General features: G+C 38.7%; 2 protein-coding genes across 5 annotated transcripts in view; one reads left to right on the top strand and one right to left on the bottom strand.

Annotated features, from left to right (window-relative positions):
- The window catches only part of nf1a (neurofibromin 1a), an 84,908-nt gene that overhangs the window by 20,224 nt on the left and 40,057 nt on the right, over positions 1-24,627 (top strand). For 3 of the 4 annotated variants that reach the window (XM_081370964.1, XM_081370961.1, XM_081370963.1), the window contains exons 18-35: positions 157-230; positions 354-437; positions 513-857; positions 2,635-2,774; positions 3,055-3,177; positions 3,609-3,692; positions 3,809-3,925; positions 4,087-4,268; positions 4,359-4,570; positions 5,153-5,314; positions 6,167-6,270; positions 6,443-6,578; positions 8,194-8,256; positions 10,789-10,947; positions 11,111-11,208; positions 11,660-11,806; positions 12,017-12,163; positions 12,612-12,722. In XM_081370964.1, coding sequence (XP_081227090.1) covers positions 157-230; positions 354-437; positions 513-857; positions 2,635-2,774; positions 3,055-3,177; positions 3,609-3,692; positions 3,809-3,925; positions 4,087-4,268; positions 4,359-4,570; positions 5,153-5,314; positions 6,167-6,270; positions 6,443-6,578; positions 8,194-8,256; positions 10,789-10,947; positions 11,111-11,208; positions 11,660-11,806; positions 12,017-12,163; positions 12,612-12,722 — 2,488 coding nt within the window. The remainder of the gene's footprint in view (positions 1-156; positions 231-353; positions 438-512; positions 858-2,634; positions 2,775-3,054; positions 3,178-3,608; positions 3,693-3,808; positions 3,926-4,086; positions 4,269-4,358; positions 4,571-5,152; positions 5,315-6,166; positions 6,271-6,442; positions 6,579-8,193; positions 8,257-10,788; positions 10,948-11,110; positions 11,209-11,659; positions 11,807-12,016; positions 12,164-12,611; positions 12,723-24,627) is intronic. The other variant, XM_081370962.1, reaches the window with a different exon arrangement.
- Positions 13,749-15,547, bottom strand: omgb (oligodendrocyte myelin glycoprotein b). Its single transcript, XM_081370755.1, has 2 exons — positions 15,501-15,547; positions 13,749-15,349 (listed from the first exon to the last, which is right to left on the bottom strand). The coding sequence occupies exon 2, from the start codon at positions 15,331-15,333 to the stop codon at positions 14,095-14,097; it is 1,239 nt and encodes a 412-aa protein (XP_081226881.1). The 5' UTR covers positions 15,334-15,349; positions 15,501-15,547; the 3' UTR covers positions 13,749-14,094.

Here is a 24,627-nt window from a genome sequence, read left to right as displayed (position 1 = left end):
TTATGCTCAAACAGCAATATTACACACTAACTAAAGTTAAAAAAGTGAAATCATAATTAACCACCCCTTTAAAAATGTTTGATTTCATGGCATGGGTTCTTGGTCTCATTGCAAAATAAAACGGCCCTTAAACTATATGTTAATTTGTGCATTCAGGACGCAACACACTTCAAAAGAGAGTGATGGCACTGTTAAGAAGGATAAAGCACCCAACAGCTGGAAACATAGAGGTGAGGATATCATTGTGTGTGTCTACATATGCGTGTTTCAGATTTTTATTTTTATTGTAGCTCTTTCTCAACTTCTCTCTTATCTTTAGTTGACTACATTTTTTAAATATTTTTCAATATTAGGCATGGGAAGACACACACGCAAAATGGGAGCAGGCTACTAAACAGATACTCAACCACCCGAAAAACAAAGTGGAAGATGGACAGGTAGTTAAAACTAGACTGATCAGTCAGTTATATAGTTCCCCACCCCCCTGCTAAATGTTTTCTCTCTGTCCTCAGGAGTGGATCAACATGACAGGTTTCTTGTGTGCCCTTGGAGGGGTTTGTCTCCAGCAGCGCAGCACCCCTAGCCTAGGCACCTACAGCCCTCCCATGGGCCCCCTGACCGAACGCAAGGGCTCCATGATCTCCATGGGCTCTTGTGAGGTGAACAGCGAGACGTCTCTTAACAGGTTTCTAGAGCGTCTGCTGGCTCTGATGGTCTGTACACATGAGAAGGTGGGCATGCAGATTCGCACCAACGTCAAAGACCTTGTTGGACTGGAGCTCAGTCCAGCTCTCTACCCCATGCTCTTCAACAAGCTACGCAACAGCATCGGACGGTTTTTTGACACCCAGGGTCCGGTAAGAGATGCTAGCTATGACATAGGATTAGATATCATGTTAGAACATGCTCAGAATATAAAGATCAGTCTAACAAAGAAATTGTTAACATTGAAGTAAAAAAGGAGAAAGATTTATCAATGAAATAATAAATGTAATATTTAGTATTAAATAATTTATTTAAAGTATTTATATTATTTGATACTGATTTTACTGACTATATTCTTTGATTTTATCATATTTACTAAATACATTAAATGAATGTAAAATCAGTACAACAAAATCACTAATTGTCGTGAAAACTTCACATCGCTAAAATTCTCCTAAATTAATGCTACTTTTTTTTAATTCAGTAAACTGGCTATTCTAACAATAGATACAACACATTACTAAACTTAACCAGCATTCAAATGCCTTCCCTAAAATCCAGTCATGCATAGTTTTGGACACAAGGTGGCAGGAAACCTTTGTTGTCAAATCAATCCAGACTATGCAGTCTTTTTAAATACCGTCCACTCAGCACTCTGATCTATTTAATCTAGAATGTTCTGACATGCATCGAACCAGAAAATGTTTGTTACTGTTAATTTGATGTAATATTATCAGCATCATCTCTGAATCAACAAACACAACTGCTAAATTTTCTTAATATTGTAGTCATTACTATCACAACTTGTAATAATTGCTTTAATGAGCTCATTGTTTCTGCCTAAATGAATACATGTTATCAAACTGACAAAATACAAAAATGATTTGTATTATCTGTCCATTGCCGTTTGGACATTACTTGGAAAGTCACCTCTGATCACAGATAAACATACATCTGTAAAGCTGCTTTAAAACAATGGGCCTAATTGATGAAACTTTCGTAAATATACGAGCAAATTCGAAGTAATTTGCGCATAAAATGGACCTTTATGAAAACTCTCTTCCGGATTCACAATTGCTTCGTATAACACAGATTCGGTAGTTAAACGTGTGTGTATATGAATGAATTCCAAACATTCGGAAATAGGGTGTGCGTTCATGCTCATTAATAATTCGCATAATTCCTGGCCATGAGTTACAACTAAGCAAATTGCGTGTCCAGGAACACGGTGGAATCTTCTGAACTTCCTTCTCAGGTTTGGCTCCAGTATATTGCATAAATGCTAAAAAGACTAATTGGCCATATGCCTAGCAATAAATATTAAATTATCGTGTGTCCACCAAAGCATTTTTAGCCAGCTAAAAAATGCCTGGTGCTCTTCATAAAACAGCCAGATATTTTGGTTGCTATGATACAGAATATCCACGGCAGTAATGTGTTACTACTATCTAATTTTGAAGAATATTACTGAATATAAAAATGCAGTAAACAGCAAGATTAACTTCTCCGTTGTTGTTCAGTCTTGTACAAGTAGAATGATAGGTCGTGTAGTATTTGTCCCGCCCCTCCTCCACTGTGATTGGACGGCTGAGTAAAAAGTGACAGTGACGAGTGCTGCCTATTACCCAAGGTTGAACAGTAAAAAAAAAAAAGAAAAAAAAAAGACAGGGCAAATCAACTTGTGAAATATTATTGTTGTACATAGTGCATCAAATGTCATCAGTTTGACTAAATTAGCACGCAGAACGTTCAAATGTTTTACGCACCATTTAGACGTGGTAGGGAGCAGGTGTAAATTTCTGTCGTACCAACTAACATTTTGAAAATACGAACATTTTCGTGAGTCCGAACATTTACTTCAGAACGCCTTTACGAATGATTTACACAAAAAAATTGGATTTAATTGAATTAAATTATTTTCTTCTCCAGGTTCCCATTACAGACATGAACACACTATTTGTAGAGCAGACCATCGCCATCATGAAGAACTTGCTTGACAGTCACACTGAAGGAAGCTCAGAGCATCTCGGTCAAGCCAGCATTGAGACCATGATGCTCAACCTGGTTAGGTAAGACTTTACCCCTTCATATACTCTTATTCATAGCTGTTAGTTTTAATATCAGCTCTGGATTTGCATGGATTGTTGGTGTTTTGATGAAAAGAGTATTTGAAGATTTCTCTCTCTCTCTCTCTCTCTCTCTCTCGATCTCTCTCTCTCTCTCTCTCTCTCTCTCTCTCTCTCTCTCTCTCTCTCTCTCTCTCTCTCTCTCTCTCTCTCTCTCTCTCTCTCTCTCTCTCTCTCTCTCTCTCTCTCTCTCTCTCGATCTCGATCTCGATCTCGTTCTTAGGTATGTGCGCATTTTAGGGAATGTTGTCCATGCCATTCAGATTAAAACCAAGCTGTGTCAGCTAGTGGAGGTGATGATGGAACGCAGGGACGACCTCTCCTTCTGCCAAGAGATGAAATTCAGGTAAATTTACACTATACTGTCCAAAAATGGAATAGTATTTTTTCAATGTTTTTGAAATAAATATTTTTATGATCACCAAGGCTGCATTTATATAATCAAAAATACTGTAAGAACAGTAATATTGTGAAACATTATTACAATTTAAAATAACTGTTATCTATGTTAATTTATTCCTGTGAAGGAAAAAGACGATTTTCAGAAGCCATTTTTTTCTTTTTCTTTTTTAAATGCATCATTGCTTAACAAAAAAGTATTCTTTTCAATTTGTTTTTGTAATAAGTTTTATTTTCATCCATCTCTGGTTTGCATTTTCTCACTATCTCTGTTTTTTCACATAAAAAAAAACATTATTGTCATCTTTTGATTTGTTGTGATCATTTCGTTTGTGAATCATGCGGTTATGGATTGTTTAACTTTGTTGCTTTTCTCAGAAATAAAATGGTGGAGTACCTAACAGACTGGGTGATGGGAACCTCCAATCAAGCAGCGGACGATGACATCAAATGTCTGACCCGGTATATCGCCTTTGCAGTTTCATAGCATTTATTAAATGTTTAGTTTCTTAAAACCTGTGGTTTTGCCAATTGCATGTTCTTTTCTTATTCTGTGTTTATTCAAACATGTCGTACAGGGATCTGGACCAAGCGAGTATGGAGGCAGTGGTTTCACTGTTAGCTGGTCTTCCCCTGCAGCCTGAGGAGGGTGATGGCGTTGAGCTCATGGAGGCCAAATCTCAGCTCTTCCTCAAGTAGGATCATTCATTCAACTCTTTAGTTTTGTCCTTCAAAGAGGACCTATTATGCTGCTGCAACAATGTAAAAAATGTGAAAAATAAGTTAGGGGGGTGGGTTAATATGGCCTCTTTAAGGTCTGTTTTCTGGGCAGTCATCTCTTCTCTTTCTCCTTTAGATACTTCACACTGTTCATGAACCTGTTGAATGACTGCAGCGAGGTCGAGGAAGACGGCCAGCAGGTGGCAGGGCGGAAACGTGGCATGTCTAGACGACTGGCATCTTTGCGGCACTGCACAGTGCTGGCCATGTCTAACCTGCTCAACGCCAATGTGGACAGCGGCCTCATGCACTCCATTGGTGAGAAGCACTTACATTATTATTGATTCTTACTGTAATTGGTGAGTCGTTATGAGTGAAGAAGAAAAGGATTCTGATATCTCTGAACAGGTCTAGGGTACCATAAGGACCTGCAGACACGGGCTACGTTTATGGAGGTGCTCACTAAGATCCTCCAGCAAGGGACGGAGTTCGACACACTCGCAGAGACGGTGCTTGCAGACCGCTTTGAGAGACTTGTTGAGCTGGTCACCATGATGGGAGATCAGGGCGAACTGCCTATAGCCATGGCACTGGCCAATGTGGTCCCTTGCTCTCAATGGGTGAGAGATATTAACAACTCTGTTTAACTTTACAGTTTTGACAAAATAAGAACAGTTAAAAGGTTTTAAAGGTTTATAAACTCTATCATGTTGAGTTAGAAATATCATGGTTTGATCATCTTTTTTTTCCTTACTCAGCTAGGGTTTAGATGCTGAAAAATTCATACAAATATATAAAAACAAAGTTGATACAATAATTAAATTTCGTTGTGAATTGTTTTTTATGTAGTTTTGTATTTTTGCATGCTATTATGAAATGGCCACACAATTATAGTTCACCAAAAAATAATTTACTCACCCTTATCATTTCCTCACCCTCATGTAATTCCAAAACTGTTTGACTAACTTTCTTTTGTGGACCATAAAAGAAGATATTTTGAGAACTCAAAACTCAAGAACTCAACGTGGTCCATTGTTGTTTGGTTCCCAGTTATCTTCACAATATCTTCTTTTGTTCTGTAAAAGATAAAAGTCAAATAGCTTTTAAACTATCCCTTTAACACTGTTTTGCTCACTAAGAGACACTGGGTGTATTGTTGGTCATTGGAGAGCTGTTGTGCTCAATGTTCTGATGGTTTTCAGGATGAGCTGGCCAGGGTGTTGGTGACACTGTTCGACTCTCGCCATCTGCTGTATCAGCTGCTATGGAATATGTTCTCAAAAGAGGTGGAGCTGGCCGACTCTATGCAGACCCTCTTCAGAGGAAACAGCCTAGCCAGCAAGATTATGACCTTTTGCTTTAAGGTAACGTGAAACAGTGGCAGTCATAGAACATCTTCAGTCTTCAATGTCTTTGCCAAAATATTCCAAAGAGAGACTCAAATATTTATTTGACCTGATAATATGGTGATTTGTACTACCGTTCAAATGCTTGGGTTCAGGAAGGTTTTTTTATGTAATTGAAAGTTTCTTGTGCTCACTAAGGCTGCATTTCCTTGATCAAAAATACAGTCAAATGCAATATTTTGAAATAGTAATTGCAATTTAAAATAACAGTTTTGTAATTGTATAAAATCATTCTAATATTTTGATTTGGTGCTCAAGAAACATTTCTTATTATCATCAATGATGAAAACAGTTGCGCTGCAACTAATATTTACTAAATAACTAATATTTTTATGGAACGCATGCTCCTTTTTTTACAGGATTCTTTGATAAATTGAAACTTCAGCATTTACTTGAAATAGTAATCTTTTGTGACATTATAAATGTCACTTTTAATCAATTAAATGCATTTAATGCAAATTGGTAACACTTTATAATGTTTCATTAGTTAACATGAACTATTAGCTAACAATACTTATACATTAATCTTAATTGCTGTTAATTTCATCATTTTCTAATACATTGTTAAATCAAATGTTGTTTGACGTTGTTGAAACATTTTTTCTTTGTCAGCCTATGCATATTTTACATATGCATATGCTTACGTAGGGTATTGCTGTCTTTATCGCTGATATCTTCTTCGCCTGTGTTTTGATCAGGAGATTCTGTACTCTTTCTGAAGATGCGTAATAGCAACAAAAAAATTCTTAATGGCCCCAAACTTTTGAACAATAGTGTATATGCACTTAAAGCCTGGCCCCCTGTTTGCAGGTGTATGGAGCTGCATATCTACAGAAGCTTCTGGAACCGCTGTTGAAAGGAATCATCACCACTCCAGAGTGGCAGCAGATCAGTTTTGAAGTGGACCCCACCAGGCATGTTTACCTAGTTAATCTCATATTGTTGACACGGTTTATTCAGGCCATTCTTTCATTTCACTTTTGATGAAGTTCTTCATGCTGTACCTTTAAAAACTCTTCAAAGTACAGAGGGTTTTTTATCGTCGTCATTCTTCAGAATTTTTTAACTTTTCTGTCTTCTCTTTAGGCTCGAACCAGCGGAGAACCTAGAGGAGAACCAGAAGAACCTGCTGCAAATCACAGACCGCTTCTTCCTGGCCATCATCAACTCTTCAAGCGAGTTTCCTCCACAGCTGCGCAGTGTGTGCCACTGTCTGTATCAGGTATGCTCACTGCCTAATGCCAGTCTGCTTTACTTTCTTTCTTTTTTTACCACTGTTACTGCATCCTCTGAATGACTGCATTGAGGCTGTCTTTCATGCTTGGGCATCCACTGATCAGTCTTCCAGTCACTTCTAACAAGAGAAACTGCTCTTATCCCCTCTTGCACTACTGCTCTGCCTGCCTGTGAACGAATATATAAGAACGTTTTTTTTGTTTGTTTTATTAGATTGTTTTCCTCAGATACACTGCCATTCAAAAAGTTTGGGGTTGGTAAGTTTTCTTTGGACATGTTTTAAAGAAGTGTGGGACTGTGGCATTCAAAGTGCAAAAAAAGTTTACTGTTAAATCATTACGATCTGTTCTTAATACTGACTTTAAACTAATTACATTTTATGGTGGATGATTCTACTTCCAGTATCTGCATTAAAGTTTAATGTATCAGAGTATGATTTTAAATGGCATTAAAGGTCTCCTGAATCATTTGCCTTGCTCTACATGCAACAACAGACATTACAGATTCATTTTGGAAAGCAAACATATTTTAACATTGCTTGCAGATGCATTGTGATAGTTTAAATGTCATGAGCAGGTACAAATCACAAATCTCCCAGCTGCAATAAACCGTATAGATATATCACACTTCACACAAATGACTTTGGCATTGAAGTTAACATTTCTACATTGATATACTCTTTTACTATGTATCCAGCCCACATTTTAAGTTGCTTCTACTTGAGTGTACAAAAATATTTTTTTTTTTTTTTTTTTTTTTTCATTATGAAAATTGAGGGAGGTGTTTATGTAGCTGGTAGTGTAACTTCTTTTTAGTTTTCCTGCGAAAGTCCCACATCTCAGATACTCTGTCAAGGGCACCATCTTGTGGACAGTGATCCATACACTTGTTTTTTAAACAGAAAAGAAAGCACTGAATGACGAAAACACCTTCTCTTTATCTCTTTCCTAATTACATGTAGTTTCTTTTCCTTTCTTGGCGTTTCCTTTCATGGCCTTTCTTGTCTTGTTTGTAATCACGAGGATCGGGTTGTGATGTTTGGCTCAGTAAGTCCCCATTAAATCAAAAGGATAGTTTTGTGGCATCTAGAGATTGGAGGTCATCTCTATGCTAGTGAGCTCCTAAAGGTTTCCATTTAGTAGATACACACATTTAAAACATACAGTCTTTCCTTTCTGGGATAACAGAATGAAAATATCGATAACTCGCCGTACCAAATGAGCTACATCCATCACTCCTGCTACACACTTCCTTTTATCTTCTGCACGGTCCACTTATATCCTCATTGACACCTATTCTGGTCTTTCATTTCCGCTAATATCTCCACGCTCTTTATGTATTCATACTTTGTTTGCTTGGGCCGAAAGCTCACTCTCCCTTCTCCACTGTAGTATCTTTGCAGCCTTTGCTTTACGTTCTGCTTGGAAAGCATCAGCCGGTGTTTCTTAATCCCTGAAATGAATGAAACTGTTGGTAGATCAGATGTTAGGAAGGCAGTGGTTGTGTTGTCTGCTCCTTCATTGTGTCTGTATGCACTGTGGCTGTGCTGAGTACAGTTGTGTAGCTGCTGTGACCTCTCTGTGCTCATCTCTGCCCTGTAGGCTACTTGCCACTCCCTTCTGAATAAAGCCACTGTTAAAGAAAAAAAGGAAAACAAAAAATCCGTAAGTGTTTTAGCATTTAATTTTTTCTTTAGCTGCCATTTATTATTAGTTTGGGTTTCTTCATACCATAAATGCAACGTGTTGCTTTTCAATATATTATTTTATATATTATGATTTTTTTTTTCATGGTTTTGAGTTGTTTTCTCGCCAGAACATGTTCAGAAACACCTGTGTAAACATGGTTTTCTTACGAAGACACGTCCATTTTCAACTCAACATAGTGGGGAAAATGCAGAGATAAACAAAATAATTGTACTGCTTTGGACCAACCTTTTTTTTTTTTACCGTTGTGGACTGGGTCAGTGATGGCGGGTAGGTGGGATCAGTTCAGCTTTTCTATGTCTTGCGGTAAAGCAGAAGACTGTTTCTTTGTGAGGGTTTAAGGTCTATTCTAACATGAAGACTGCAATATCTACATATATGCAGTCCTGGAGCCTGGTACTGACTTGGTCTACCTTCTCAGAGCGTACATACTTTAAATGAGAAAACATTATGAATCTGTATTTTGTCTTCTGGAAGAATCTTGTCTTTCTTGGAAAACTTTTAATGAAGGTGTTAAGTGATTTGCATGCGTTAAATACGATCTGATGAACATGTTGGCGCTACTCTGGCTTCTGTCATGTGCTCTATATGGGTCGTATTCAAGTCAATGGTTGTGCATGTTTTCACTTTGAGAAACCATTGGTGCATATGCATGTATAATAATGTGTGTAAAATGTCTAATTCCCACCTTTTAATTTGCTGTCTGTTTGTATTTTTCTCATTTCCTTTCTCTTTGGCATTTGCTGGGACCTTCACCACATGACCATGATGTTATAAAGCATGTTACATTTTAATGGTCTTTTTTTAAAGACCATAAAAATATATATTTTTAAAAAGCACAAGGAAAATGTGTATACATGATATTTTAAAATTACCAAGTGTAAAATTGGTGCATGTAAACACATTCAATAATTGTCAGTTTGTTGATTATCTTAAAATGATACACAAAGAATAAGTTTATTCCCTTGATGATAATTAGATTTTGCAAATTTACACATGAGAGGTTTCTTCTGATCAGTGATTGACTTAGAAAATATTATCATAAGCTGAGACCCTTCGTAGCCTATTTTAAGTCTCAGTATAATTAGTAGTAATTAGGGCTGGGTATGGAGTTTGTTACTTTTTAGACACCGAATTGCCTCGCTACCATTGAGTTTCATGTCTTGTCGTTTGGTACCAAATTTCGATAACTAAAGGGTTAATCTTGTCAATGTCAGTGAGCCAATAAGCACACAGCATGATTGGCTGTGGCGAGGCATCAAGGAAAAACACTAGTTTACGCCGGTTACTCCCAGTGACCTCTCACCTGAGGCTGTAGTGTGTAAGCATCCCAACCCCCATAGATGTAAAAGATCTAGAAAAGATCAAAAGTGTGGCTACATTTCACCAGGCTCGATGTCAACAGCGCGTGATGCAATATTTGCGACAAAAATAATTGCTGCCAAGACCGGCAACACAGCAAATCTGATGAAGCACTTGACAGTGGCTCTGTCTTCGACTGTAAGAAGAACTGGAGCGCGTCACATAAATTAACCGAAACTCAGCAGGCTACTTACCTCACAGACATGAGAAATAGGCATATAGAAAGCTTGAAATGTCTACTTTCAAACTAACCAATTCATATCGAAAACAAATACTCTCTGATTATGTAATCCAAATGTAAGGTGCATTTCTCTCTATAGGTGAGCGCGCACTATACTGTGTGCTTGGGCGCGACACGCGGCATATATTCTGCCCACCAGTGGCCTATATGAGTCATTGAGTCTGGAAAAAAAAAGTCAACAAACTGAAAAAATAAAACTTATTAAAACGTAATCTTGTTAAAACGGATTTCATCAAATCGACAGCGCAAAAAGTATTGTTCAGGAACTGGTATCGAAGTCATGGTATCTGTATCGATATTGAACATTTTTGAACGATACCCAGCCTTAGTAGTAATAATTCAGTCCTCTACAAAAGATTTGTATTATAGGTGCGGTGAAACTGCAGACACACATTGTACTCAGTTGAGTTTTGTATATAAGGGTGTGTATCCTCTGTCACACATTGTTCTGCAAACATTTATTTTGGTTCGTAAGGGATTGTTTACTGTGTAGTAATGTGATCGTGGTAATGTTCATTAGTACTGTCTATTTACATGTACAAGTCTGACGTCTAATTATTAGTTCGACTGTACAAACACTGTTTAGTGTCAAGTCTCATGACACTTTTCTTTCTTATAGAGCCTGTTTTACATGACATGTATAAATAATTTTTCCCTTCTTTCATTCACACATTTTGTTCTTCATTATATCCTTTCCTGATTTGTAAACCGATTGAAAAGATTAGTTTTCTTTTCTATTTGTTATTTTTAAATAAAAATGATCATGATGTATTAAATTATCAACAATATATCAAAAAGAATTTGACTTGTGCCTGTAATTTTTCTACGATTCATCCTTCCGGCACTCAACTGTGTTTCCTCTTGCTTTCCTCCATCCGTTTGTGCAGGTGGTCAGCCAGCGGTTTCCTCAGAACAGTATTGGTGCAGTAGGAAGTGCCATGTTCTTGCGCTTCATTAACCCAGCTATCGTATCACCGTATGAGGCGGGCATCCTAGACAAGAAACCCCCACCTCGCATCGAGCGTGGCCTCAAACTCATGTCTAAGGTAAGTGTGAGTAAAGTTATGCCAGATTCATACAGATCTTTCATTTTCATCATCTGATGACTGGCAAGATTTATTGTTGATTTATACCACACCCAGTTAATAGCAAAATTTGTATTTCTACATTTCAGCCACAGTGTTTTTTTTTTGTTTGTTTTTTCTCTAGATTCTCCAGAGCATTGCTAATCATGTCCTCTTTACAAAAGAAGAGCATATGCGGCCCTTTAATGATTTTGTGAAAAGCAACTTTGATGCAGCCAGAAGGTTTGATTGTTTCTCACAATATGTATCGTAACTACCCGTTTTTTCTTTATCTCTTTATGGTTTAAAAAAGCTTCTGAACACTAATTTACATAATTAAAATTGTCGTTGTAATGAACCAATATATGCTTTTAGTAGCTATTTAGAGGCATGTGTTGTAACTGTATTTTCAGAGAGCACTTAATTGGACTATATTTGTGCTAGATACTTTTGATACTTTAACCTGGAAGAGAAAAACTTTACATTTTAATTATGCATATTTGCTTAAAGTAACTTTTGCCACATTTAGGGGTATGCAAGCATATATGTGGCCTTAAAACCTGAAGATACGTACTAAAGTCATAACTCCAGTTGTGATTTTATTTGGTCTTGAAACGCAATGTTTTAAACCCATTTGCTTCTCAAAAACTTCTTGACCCTTGGGCTTCAAAATGGCAAATTTTTGTTTTGGCAGGTTCTTCTTGGATATTGCATCTGATTCTCCGCCGAGTGACTCCGTGAACCATAGTTTGTCTTTTATCAGTGACGGCAACGTGCTTGCCCTGCACCGTCTGTTATGGAACAACCAGGAAAGAATTGGCCAATACCTTTCCAGCAACAGGTAAGATAGCTTCTAGATATACAAAGAATGTCATGTCAAGTTACAAGGTACACAAGGACTGTATCCTTCATCCGGGTTGTTTTGTAACTAACCCATATAGATACAATCTTTGTCCTTTTTCCACAGTAAATGTAAAATAGTTTTGAATATGGAAAAATATGTAATGTCTTAATACAGATACAAAAGTTGTAATCAAACTTTAAACCATAGGGACCACAAGGCAGTGGGTCGTAGACCATTTGACAAGATGGCCACCCTCCTGGCGTACCTGGGTCCCCCTGAACATAAACCAGTTGCTGACACACACTGGTCCAGCCTCAACCTCACCAGCTCAAAGTTTGAGGAGTTTATGACAAGGTGACTGTTCTTGCTTTTGCCAAAAGCTAGTGTTTCTTTTTTCTTCTCTTCAGTTTTTACCCAAATATAGCCAGAGTAAAGATTGTCATATAAACTGAGCTTTCTAGTTAACAGTATGTTTTTGCTGGTGTGATTCTGACATTTTCTCTGTCTGGAAATTATAGTACCTATTTATCTCTATATATTTGTTTGTATTTTTCCTTATATTGTTTATTTATAAATAATATATGGATTTAAAAAAGGCTGTAGATCAAATGTAATTTTACTTAAATATAATTTATCATTTATTACTTTATATTCTGTTGTGGCTTTTTAAAAAATACATAGAAAATACAGTATATAAATACATAATTGTCTAACAATTTTAAAAAATTATGCTTTTAATAAATTAGCAGCCCTAATTTATGATCTGAAAAAAAAAAAAAAAAAAAATCTTCTTGTTTTTCAGGCATCAAGTCCATGAGAAGGAGGAATTTAAAGCTTTAAAGACCCTCAACATCTTTTACCAAGCTGGAACATCTAAGAATGGCAATCCTGTATTTTACTACATTGCCCGCAGGTAAGAGCTTTATTTTTGATTTATGCTCTTTTGGTTTCACTCCTCCTGTATTCTCCTTTATCCTGTTTGTCATGTTTGTTCTCTTTCTTTAAGGATTACACAAGTCATATGTGCATATTTGAAGAATCAAACAGTCTTTAATAAGCTTTGCATAAGTACACAGAAAAGCAGAAAAGCAACTTTCATTATTTGATTATTGATGTCACTCTGTAGTATGTCATTACATGATATTATATACATTATATATGACACATACATATACCTCTTAATAATATACACCTATCCTTAACCATTCTGAATGTTCAAGGTAATTTTTAAAAGTGCCAACTAAAGTGTTTATTCTTTATTTGAATTCTTTATATAATCATACATGTGTTTCTAGATTTTGTATTGTGTGGAAGTATTTATCAGAGCAGTAATTATTTGCAAAACATCTAGGTTTTAGCTGTTTGAAAAACAAGTAATTTCAACTCCTGGGGCCGGTTGCACCAACTGTGCGTAAGTTACAACTTAGCCTAGTTTTGACGTAAATGGACACTAAGTTACGACTTAAACACTTCTAAATATTTTTGCGTTGCACCATTAAACTTAGTTGAAGCGTAACTCTATGTATAAACTAAATATTTAGGGCAGCCTCCGATCAGGAGTAGCGGTTAGAATAAAATATTAGACAGACTGAACTGCATCAATAAGCTCTTCTTTTACCTGACAGACTTCAGTTCTTTAGACATGTATGATAATGCTGACATTTACACTCGCTTACGTTTTAAGAGAAACATTATGTGAAAAGATTACTTTGTTAGCGGCTCTTTAGCACAAACCCGTCCTAAACAGCCCGCTGCTGTGTGCATCGGTCCATGTTGTGCACGTCAAATATCAGTCATAATCAATAAACGTAATTTCTTATGTTTTTTGTATCAATATTTATTTATTGATCCTTATTCATTTAATTTAATTTCAAATACAGTTTCTGAATGTTATTTACATATAAAAACACTTATGTTATTAATGATCAAGTAGGCTATCGTATTTAAAGAAAATTTATTTTTACCGTTAGTAACGTTAGGCAAAAGAAGTTAGAATGAAGGATAAATTGAAATTCATGGCATTTCAACACAACTTGCTCACGTATTTGAAGGCTGCTGATGGATCATCAAGGCTAAACGTCATATTATGTGACTACGCATTACTTTACGGAGAGCTTACGACCTACTAGCAACGTTCTGCCTTATGAACAAATGGTGCAATGGAATAAAGTACAGAGTTAATTACAAACTAGCTAGTAGTTATTAAGCCTCTAGTGTGGATTTTACGTTACAATTTAAGAAAGAACTTACGAACGGCTGGTGCAACCCTACCCTGGTGTTGATTATCAGGACTGGTGGAAGAGTTTAAGAAATGCAGTGTAGGTAATAATGTAGATTAGAAGTCCAGGCAGTCCCACACTCCCCATAGGTGAAAGAAATGCTGCAATATAAGTGCTGGGTTTTGTTGCAGTGCTTGTGCTGTTGGTTGTGCCGTTGTTTGTGCCGTTGGTTGTGCCGTTGTTTGGGCTGTCGTTGTTTGTGCCGTTGTTTGGGCCGTTGTTGTTTGTGCCGTTGTTGTTTGGGCCGTCGTTGTTTGTGCCGTTGTTTGTGCCGTTGGTTGTGCCGTTTGTTGTGCCGTTGGTTGGGCCGTTGTTTGGGCCGCCGTTGTTTGGGCCGTCGTTGTTTGGGCCGTCGTTGTTTGTGCCGTCGTTGTTTGGGCCGTCGTTGTTTGGGCCGTTGTTGTTTGTGCCGTTGTTTGTGCCGTCGTTGTTTGTGCCGTTGTTGGTTGTGCCGTTGTTGTTTGTGCCGTTGTTTGGGCCGTCGTTGTTTGTGCCGTTGTTGTTTGGGCCGTCGTTGTTTGTGCCGTTGTTTGTGCCGTTGGTTGTGGCGTTGGTTGTGCCGTTGGTTGGGCCGTTGGTTGGGCCGTCGTTGTTTGGGCCGTCGTTGTTTGTGCCGTTGTTTGTGCCGTCGTTGTTTGTGCCGTCGTTGTTTGTGCCATTGTTTGTGCCGTCGTTGTTTGTGCCGTCGTTGTTTGGGCCGTTGTTGGTTGTGCCGTTGTTTGGGCCGTTGTTTGTGCCGTTGTTTGGGCCGTTGGTTGTGCCGTTGTTTGGGCCGTTGTTTGGGCCGTTGTTTGGGCCGTTGTTTGGGCCGTTGGTTGGGCCGTTGTTTGGGCCGTTGTTTGGGCCGTTGTTTGGGCCGTTGGTTGGGCCGTTGGTTGGGCCGTTGGTTGTGCCGTTGGTTGTGCCGTTGGTTGTGCCGTTGTTTGGGCCGTTGGTTGTGCCGTTGTTTTTGCCGTTGGTTGGGCCGTTGGTTGGGCCGTTGTTTGGGCCGTTGTTTGGGCCGTTGTTTGGGCCGTTGTTTGTGCCGTTGTTTGTGCCGTTGTTTGTGCCGTTGGTTGTGCCGTTGTTTGGGCCGTTGTTTGGGCCGTTGTTTGGGCCGTTGGTTGTGCCGTTGTTTGGGCCGTTGTTTGTGCCGTTGGTTGTGCTGGTGGCGTTGTTGGCATTGGTAAGACCATAGCTTGTAATCATAACAGCCACTACCAGTAGTAGAATTCGAATTTTGGAAGCCATATTCAGCTCTCTCATTGATAAATGTGGAAAACTACAAAATATAATTGATATGATTTTTAAATGTTTTACTCTAAATAGTAGTATTTAATAACTAAGACACATCCAAATTTAGCCAATATTACTGGATTTGAAACCATCACCTTGAAAATATAACTTGTTTATATAAAATAGTTTACCATTACCGTTTGTCATGGATGATTGTTCTTTGTGTCTTTTAGTTCCCTGGAAGGATGTTGGTGTGAATGCCAGAGTGAAATGATGCCTTTTATTTGAGCTCTTAAACCAACACCCTTGCAAGAGGTGGAGGTGTGTTATTATTGGAGGATAGATGCAATTTTTTTTTTTTGTCAAACTTTTCCACTTAAATGGATAGTTCACCCAAACTACCTCCTGGATGACTTTCTTCTGTAGAAAACAAAAGAGGATATTTTGAAAAACATTGTTGTCCAAACAACGTTGGACCCCATTGACTTTCATTCTATAGACAAAAAAACAATGAGACTTTTTTTAAATATCTTCCTTTTGGATCAGAGAAGAAAGTCATACAGGTTTGAAATGACATGAGGGTTACTAGGGATGGGCATTCGATTAAATTTTCTTAGTCGATCGTCGGGAGAATTAACGATCGACTATCGATTAATCATTAATATTTTTATATTGAAATTCATTATTTCTTCAACTTTTTATAAATTAAAAATGCAATGAAAATACAAAAATACAGTTTGTTTGTCCTCGATGAGATCTTTATTACAAGAAGATCAACTTGTGGCAGTGAAACTGGACGTTCGGTAGACTTGAAGATATGCCCTGCGGTGCTCTAAAACAGCGGAACCTGCAGCTGCGAGCCGGCGTTCATGAACAGAGACCCATGCATGGCCACTTCATCCGTTTTCTGTGATCGGATAGCTATCCGATCGTGAAAAGACCAGGTGTAAATGCCCTCCGAAACGCATTCGAGACGGATTTAAACCCGATCGCTCAAACCACTTCAGGAGGAGATCTGAGACGCATTCCAGACGAAACTGGACAAGAGTAAATGCATCTGGTTGTTGAAACTACATATGTAAATTTGACTTATCCCAAAAATGCTAAGAAATAAACATGTGAGAGCGTTTTATAGGCCTAGGCTATATGTCATGTTATAGCCAGATATGACGGCGTTAGTGGAACACGCATCACCACAGATGAGCATCTATTCAAGCCAACGTGCAAACTATCGCAAATCAAAGTGAAAGTCATTCATCAACACACAATCATCTTCATTAAAAGTAAAGAACCGAAATGATCTTACCAGGGCTGTTGCCACAATATTGTTGCAGTCTTTGATTTAGAAATTATCGCTGATGATCAATAAAATGCAGCTCATATCAGTTGCTTTCGGACGTGCAACAATTTAAATATGTAGCGCGGGAATTCAAGATTGGATTTATATCCGTTTTGCAAAAACACATTTATATGACCGGGTGTAAATGGAATCGTTTTGATAAATCAGATAGCTATCCGATCTGAGAAAATGCATGAAGTTCCCATAGAACTTCTGCACCAGTCCACTGATTTCTGTTGAGAAAGATAAGCATGTTGACATGATCTGGGATCAGATGCGACCGCAACCTGGTGACAGCCAGTCCAGCCGCCGAAAACACCCGTTCTGAGGGGACTGACGTTGCCGGGATGCACAGCACAGGTACCTCCGCGCTAAAATCAATTCCATTGCTTCAAGACTCACACTACGCAACGCAACCTGCATGATTAATCGATAACAAATAAACGTGATCGACGAAATTCTTAACGATCGATTATCGATCGTCGATTAATTATGCCCATCCCTAGTGAGTAAATGACAGAATTGTTATTTTTCTTTTAACTGTCCCTTTAAGTGATGCAATATACAGACACTGATAGGGGCTTTCGCACCGGATAGTTCTAGGAAGGTCTAGGAACCTTAGAACTAATGGTTCCCCTAGGAACATTTTCTGGTTGCATTTGCACCGCCAGTAGCAGTAGGAACTCTGAAGTGACATAAGTGACATAATTTATATTTATATATGTATTGTATATATAAAATAGAGGACCATGAAGACATCAGTTCATGAAGATATTTGTAGACACATTGTTCAAAAGCACCTTAACATAGAATGGTTCACTAGTGAACAAGCCAAAGGAGACAGTGGCATGTAAAACCCCCTAAGATATAAAACTAGATGAGGAAGATCCAAGACTCAGCTGGGTAGTCCCCTCTTTCTTGGACACAGCACATATTTAAACAAACTGCTGAGAAAACATTTAAACTTGTCACCAATACATCAAGGAAATTGACTTTTTAAAGCAAGCTCGACAGTGCTGGTGCCGGCTGTTTTCAGCACCAGCTTTGTGCATCCCCACCCGTTTTTGCTGTAAGCAGAAGGAAACCCCTCTATATGAAGTGCTGGCATTCATTTGATCTCTCTCTCTCTCTCTCTCTCTCTCTCTCTAAGGTCTTGTTGTGGCAAAAATATTCATTAAACAACCATCACTGTGTAAGAGACATTTCTGAAGTCAAATTGTCTTTTAAAAGTATTTATTCTTGCAAGAAGGCCCAGTTGCCACACAGAAGTCACCAGTACAGTCTGTGAAACAAGTGCGACAAGGGAGGGAGGGCAGAGGAGCCTTTATACTGCTTTAAGGTCTCCTGCTTACAGGCCCTTATCTAAACAAGGGAAGGTTTCTCTGCTAGTCATCTAATCCTGCTGAGTTTATTCTTACAAACTAGGGCTGCACGATTTGGGGAAAATGTCATATTGCGATAATTGAGGTCAATATTGCGATTACGATTGCGATATGCGATATAAACAAATGGTTTCATGAGTCAACTTGCTTGGTTCTCAAGGAAAAGAAATGCACACACAGATTAGTGATAATTAGCCTAAAGAAAAAAGTTCTTTAGTCAAAAGCAGTGAGTGTTTTTCTCTGTTCCCTTTGTTCTTTGATTAACTTTAGCGACAGATTTTTTTTTTTTGCATTTTAACAAGAACAAAACATAATTTACATACAAGAGTACATATAACCATACATGTCAGGGGTAAAGAAAAATAATAATAAAAAAAAAGCAAAAAAAAAATAGAATAACTTTAGCGACAGATGTAATTAGTGGCTACTGTGTACTATCCCTTTAAGACCAGCCGCCTGTCTCTACTTTCATTTTGTATTTGTTTATTGTATTATTAAAATTTTAAATGTTAGAAGAAAAAAAAAAGAAAAAGAAAAAAAAGACCAGCCGCTGTCAGAGACGCGGATCTCACACGCGCCTCATTCTTTTACGAGTCATCACAACTCTTCATGTTCATCATAAGACTACTCTTATGTTATGAAGACACTCGACAAAAAGACATTTTGGCATAATTGTGTGTGTTATTGTTCGTTCAAGCTCGAAAGAGAACTGTATTCTGTCATGCTGTTTTGTGCGCACGCACGATATTAGCGCGAGTCTTTCTGTCTGTCACAGTCAGGACATTCACAGGCAGCGTGTTCATTTTGGCATACATGTGTGTTGTTCGTTCTACCGCGAAAGAGAACTTGATACTGGCGCGTGTCTATCTGTGTGTGTGTGTGTGTGTGTGTGTGTGGAGGACATTCACAGGCAGCTCATTCTTTTATGTAGGCCATTATCGCGCATGAATGGTTTAAAAGCATTTGCATTAATAAGTGCGTTAACAGCGCTAATTTGTTTATTTAATATAAAATCGCAACATTTTGCGCCATATAATCGCATTAATAATGCAAAGCTTATAATACCATATAATCGCAAGGCTTGACATCGCGATTGCGATACGATTAATCGTGCAGCACTATTACAAACTCACAAGTTCTAAATTGGACGGCCTCTTACCCTAGGGGTCAGAGCCCCTTTTCAGTCTTCCTCCTCCTGATGTCTCACCTGTTTCCCAGTGTTTAAAAACACACACACATTAGTCATATGTTGGCAGACTACGTACAGTCCAGCAAAGATCATTTCAATGTCTTAATAATGAAAATAATGAAAATCAACACTGTAAATCAATGAAAATCAAAATTTTCCATTACAGTCTCATTAGTTAACATTAGTGAATGCATTAACGCATTAACAATGAGCAATAGCTAAATTTTTTACAGAAGTTATTATTCTTTGCTTAAGTTAGTTCTCATCTGATCATCTTCCGTTTATCCGGGCCCGGGTCGCGGGTGCAGCAGTCTAAGCAGAGACGCCCAGACTTCCCCAGCGTTTCCTAGGTCTTCCCCGGGGTTTCCTCCCGGTGGGACGCGCTTGGAACACCTCCCCAGGAAGGTGTCCAGAAGTCCAGTGTTCCACGACCGGGACGAAAAACAACTGTTACTCTTCAATCTGGGGTTCGATTATCGGCCAAATTCTCCTTTCCATTACCTTGGAATAGACTTTCCCGGGGAGGCTGAGAAATGTGATCCACCTGTAGTTGGAACACATCCTCCGGTTCCCTTTCTTGAAAAGAGGGGCCACCACCCCGGTCTGCCAGTTCAGAGGTACTCTCCCCAACCGCCATGTGATGCTGCAGAGGCGTGTCAAGACAGCCCCACAACATCCAGAGACTTGAGGTACTCAGGGCGGATCTCATCCACTCCAGGTGCCTTGGGTGATGGACGAGTCCCCCTCTGAGCTCTCTGCCTCTGCTTCCTCAATGGATAACGTGTCGGTCGGATTGAGGAGATCCTCGAAGTATTCCTTCCACCGTCTGACGATATCCCCAGTTGAGGTCAACAGCTGCCCACCTCCACAGTAAACAGTGTTGATCGGGGACTGCTTCGCCCTTCTGAGGCGCCGGACGGTTTGCCAGAAACTCTTCGAGGCCAACCAATAGTCAATCTCCATGGCCTCACCGAACTCCTCCCAGGCCCCATTTTTTTGCCTCCACAACCACCCGGGCTGCAGTCCGCTTGGCCTGCCGGTACCTGTCAGCTGCCTCAGGAGTCCCACGAGCCTGCCAGGCCAGATATGACTCCTCCTTCCGCTTGACAACATCCCTTACTTCCGGTGTCCACCACCGGATTCAGGGATTGCCGCCTCGACAGGCACCGGAGACCTTACGGCCACAGCTCCGCGTCGACAATGGAGGTGGTGACCATGGTCCACTCGGACTCAATGTCTCCAGACTCCCTTGGGATCCGGTCGAAGCTCTGCCCGAGGTGGGAGTTGAAGATCTCTCTGACAGGGGACTCGGCCAAATGTTCCCAAAAGACCCTCACAGTACGTTTGGGTCTGCCAAGTCTGTCTAGCTTCCTCCCCCGCCATCGGATCCAACTCACCACCAGGTGGTGATCAGTTGACAGCTCCGCCCCTTTCTTCACCCGAGTGTCAAAGACATATGGCCAGAGGTCAGCTGAAACAACCACAAAGTTGATCATCGACCTCCGGTCTAGGGTGTCCTGTAGCCACGGGCACTGATGGACACACTTATGCCTGAACATGGTGTTTGTTATGGACAAGCTTTGACTAACACAGAAGTCCAATAACAGAACACCGCTCAGGTTCAGATCAGGGGAGCCATTAATGTTATCTCATATTCATTAAATAATACAGTTACTTTTTATTTTAATAGTGTTATTAAATGTTGAAATTAAATTGACAAAGATTAATAAATGCTTTAAGTATTTATCATTGTCAGTTTATATTAACTAATGAATTAACTAATGTTAACTAATAAAGCCTTATTGTAAAGTGTGACTGAACAATAAAGAATCAGAACAAAGTTTGAAAATAAATATCCTTAAATCTTTAAAGCTACAATATGTGATTTTTTTCGCCGCTAGGGGTCGCTAACCTCTTACAAATAACAAAGACGTAGATTGATGACACATAAGTGGAATTATGGAACTTGTCATGCTGATGCATCTAATAATGTTTATGGATGAGTGAATATATTGTTTTAAACATGACTGTGGTATGAAGCAGGGCACGATTGCTAAATTTTATATTAATAATATTATTTCACAGTGACAATATATTTCACAATAAAGTTATTTATATATGTAGTTATTTACAAAAAGGGCTTTGTATAATAAATCAACCCAAATACTTTAGAAATGAAAAGTACTTTTTCTTTTTCTTTTATTTGGTAAATTATTTCTTTGGTAAACTATTTTGATAGCTAAATATAGTAAACAAAACACACTCATCAACTTTTAGATGAACTGCCCCCAACTGATTGATATTAAATACAACTCATAGGTGCAACTGAACTTTAAATAAAGTGTTGCTGAATAATTTTTCAATCTCAAGGCCTGTTCACACCGGGACGAATTTATCGCGCGCGATATTCGCCGACGTTTAACGCCTCATGACTAAACAAAGGGCGCCAATGTGAGTGTGCACACCAACGCGAAAAACGCCACGCATAAAAGCGCATTTTTTTTTTAAACGCCTCGGGTTCGTTTTTTTGGTTTGACGCGCTGCGTCAAAAACTATCCAACCAATGAGATTGGCGCTTTTGCTCACGTGTTTGGAGCTTCTGAAGTTACAGTAAAACACAACTTGGGGGCGCTCAAACACAAAATGGTCTTGCCGAGCACACATACGTAACGGCGAAGAAGATAACACTGCCGGGAAGAAATAAGACGAGGAAGATGCAAGGCAAGATGAATGTAGAGCTGCTGGTCTCGGTGGTGTCGGAACATAAAGAACTATGACAAACGCGACAGCGACTACAAAAATCTTGATAAAAGAGAACTGTTATGGAGTGGTATTAAGCGCCATCTAATGTCAGGGAATGAATTTGAATGTTCACTCGGCTCATCGTCAGCGAAAATCGCTTGGGTGTGAACACAAAAAACACGTTGAAAAACGCTGGCAAATAACACGCGCCGATATTCGTCCCGGTGTGTACGGCCCTTTTTGTTATTGCTTTACTTCATCAATCAGTTTATAATATCTGAATATTTTATATTGAACTATTCTATTCATAATAAATTAGTTACTTCCTTTTAATTTTGTGGGATATTAGTAATACTAGTTATGTTTAAATGTGTTCCCCGGTACATTTTTGCCATGTCTGCTGCTTATTATACTGCGTTTCTAAGGGGCTTGTTTTGCTCTTTTTGTGATATCTGGCAACCCCGTCACCTGGAGCTTTAATCAAGAGAAGTTCAGAAGTGTCAAGTTCATCAAGTTCAGAAGTGATTAGAAGGAGAGCAGCAGTCTGAAAACTGAACAGAAGCTACTTTTAGTGTTGACTAAGTAGTTTAAATTATGCACACCTTGTAACTAGAGCCCGACCGATATGGATTTTTGGGCGCAGATGCCGATACCGATTAAAAAAAAGCCAGATACCGATATATCGGCCGATATTATTTATGTGTATATTATAATACAGTAGCAATATTATTTATGTGTATTATAGTACAGTAAGTTTGGACACACTTTACAATTGTTGTGTACAAACTTTTGATGGGTACTAGAGCCCGACCGATAAAGGATTTTGAAGGCCGATACCGGTACAAATATTTGTTGGTTTTAAAATCCGATATTCCGATATATCGGACGATATATATATTTTTTTTTTCAGAAACGCGCAACAAAACATTAACAGATTTCCCTAACATTAGTTATTTGTAGTTATTTATGAGTTTTAACTAAAATAATATGATAATGCATTTTAAAAAGAAACTTGTTTCTTGTATTGCCACAACAGAACAGAGGAACATCAAAATATATTAAAGTTCTGATAAATAAAATGTATAAAAATACAAACTTAAGATTTTTTTTTTAAGACTAAACGTTTAGTCCTTTGAACAAAAACAACAATTTCACATTCAAATTGACAACAAATTCAAATTGTCATAATTTACTCTTTCAAGTTGTTTTTTTCTTCTGTTGAAAATAAGTTATTTGGATGAATGTGGGTAACCAAACAGTTGATGTACCCCAGTGACTTCCATAGTATATTTTTCTCCTTTGGAAGTCAATGGGGACCAGCTACTGTTTGGTTACCCACATTCTTCAAACTAGTAATATTAGAAAAATATTAGAAGGAAATTAATACAGTTGGAACAACATTAGAGTGCCTGTAAATAATGAGATCATTTTTATTATTGGGTGAACTATCCCTTTAAGGACAAGCGGCAATGTGTTTACAATTGCTACTGTCTGTTTAAGAGCTTAGCATGACACGTCTAATGTGCACGCATTTGACAAGCGGACAACCGACATTGTTTATGTAAATCTTGTGTGTATTTAACAGTATTAGCACAATAATACTCGAAAGATAACTTAGTCCAGTATCCAGGCGCTGGTAGAAAGGCTTTTAGTGCATGTGAGCTTCACATGTACGCGCTGAGAAACGCACACGTTAGAACAGCGCATCAGCATTTAAAATTAAATGTTTAACCGACAAAACATTAAAGCACATGCACATTATGAACTTTTGTGAACTGCAGTGTTAACATTTTATGTGAATATAGCCTACGTCGCGTTGTTCCGCTTCACTCTCGGCTTATTTAACCGCAGCAAAACTGGACATGAGTCACGAATTTTGTCATCCTTATTTGAGTTAAGAGAACTGATAGGGATGTTCTTTTAATTGTTATTCAAGCAATGTATGTCTCGTGAGTCGTTACCAACTCACCATGAACACACTTCACCGATGATCTCACTCGCGGTTCTCTCTGCCCGACTCTGGCTGGATCAACAGGTTGCTGAATGTGTGGCGCGTTATACACGAGTGTTGCCAACAGGGACGGTGTAGAGTGCCCTCTGGTGGACAAACTATACAACGGCAACACTCATAACATGGTTGAAGGGTGTTTCGTCCGTTTTTATTTTATTTTTGAAATATTAATTTATCGGCCGTTATAAATGCCGATACCGATAGTTTTGAAAATGCCTAATATCGGCCGATAATATCGGCCTGCCGATATATCGGTCGGGCTCTACTTGTAACTGTGTCATTATTTTACATAGCCCATGAACACTGACACACCGCGCTCCCTCTCAGGCCGTGTGCATGCGCGCGTCTTTTGCGATCAGTAAAATGTGATCGGTTAATTTGAGTGTCAAGTTGTAATCACGTATAGAATCAAAGGAAGATTTTATCAGCTGGTTCAGGGGCCAATTGTTTTGAGTTAGAAATATATAACTCGTGCTGCATATTTAGTCATTTAGTCAGTCGTTTTAGCTCTCCTTTTGTCCCAAAGTCTGCTTGCCATGGTCCATAATGTTTGAACGAAACAACAACAGCATGAGCTCGACATAACGCAATTGTCCATGTCTGTTGCGACAATGACTAGTGATGAGCCATTATTTAAAACTGGAATTTCTCTGAAATTAAA

This window comes from Scardinius erythrophthalmus (genome assembly GCF_964197995.2).
Source record: "Scardinius erythrophthalmus genome assembly, chromosome: 7".
Taxonomy (NCBI): domain Eukaryota; kingdom Metazoa; phylum Chordata; class Actinopteri; order Cypriniformes; family Leuciscidae; genus Scardinius; species Scardinius erythrophthalmus.
Note: the sequence above shows the minus strand (reverse complement) of the source record. Positions and strands in the feature narration are given on the sequence as shown.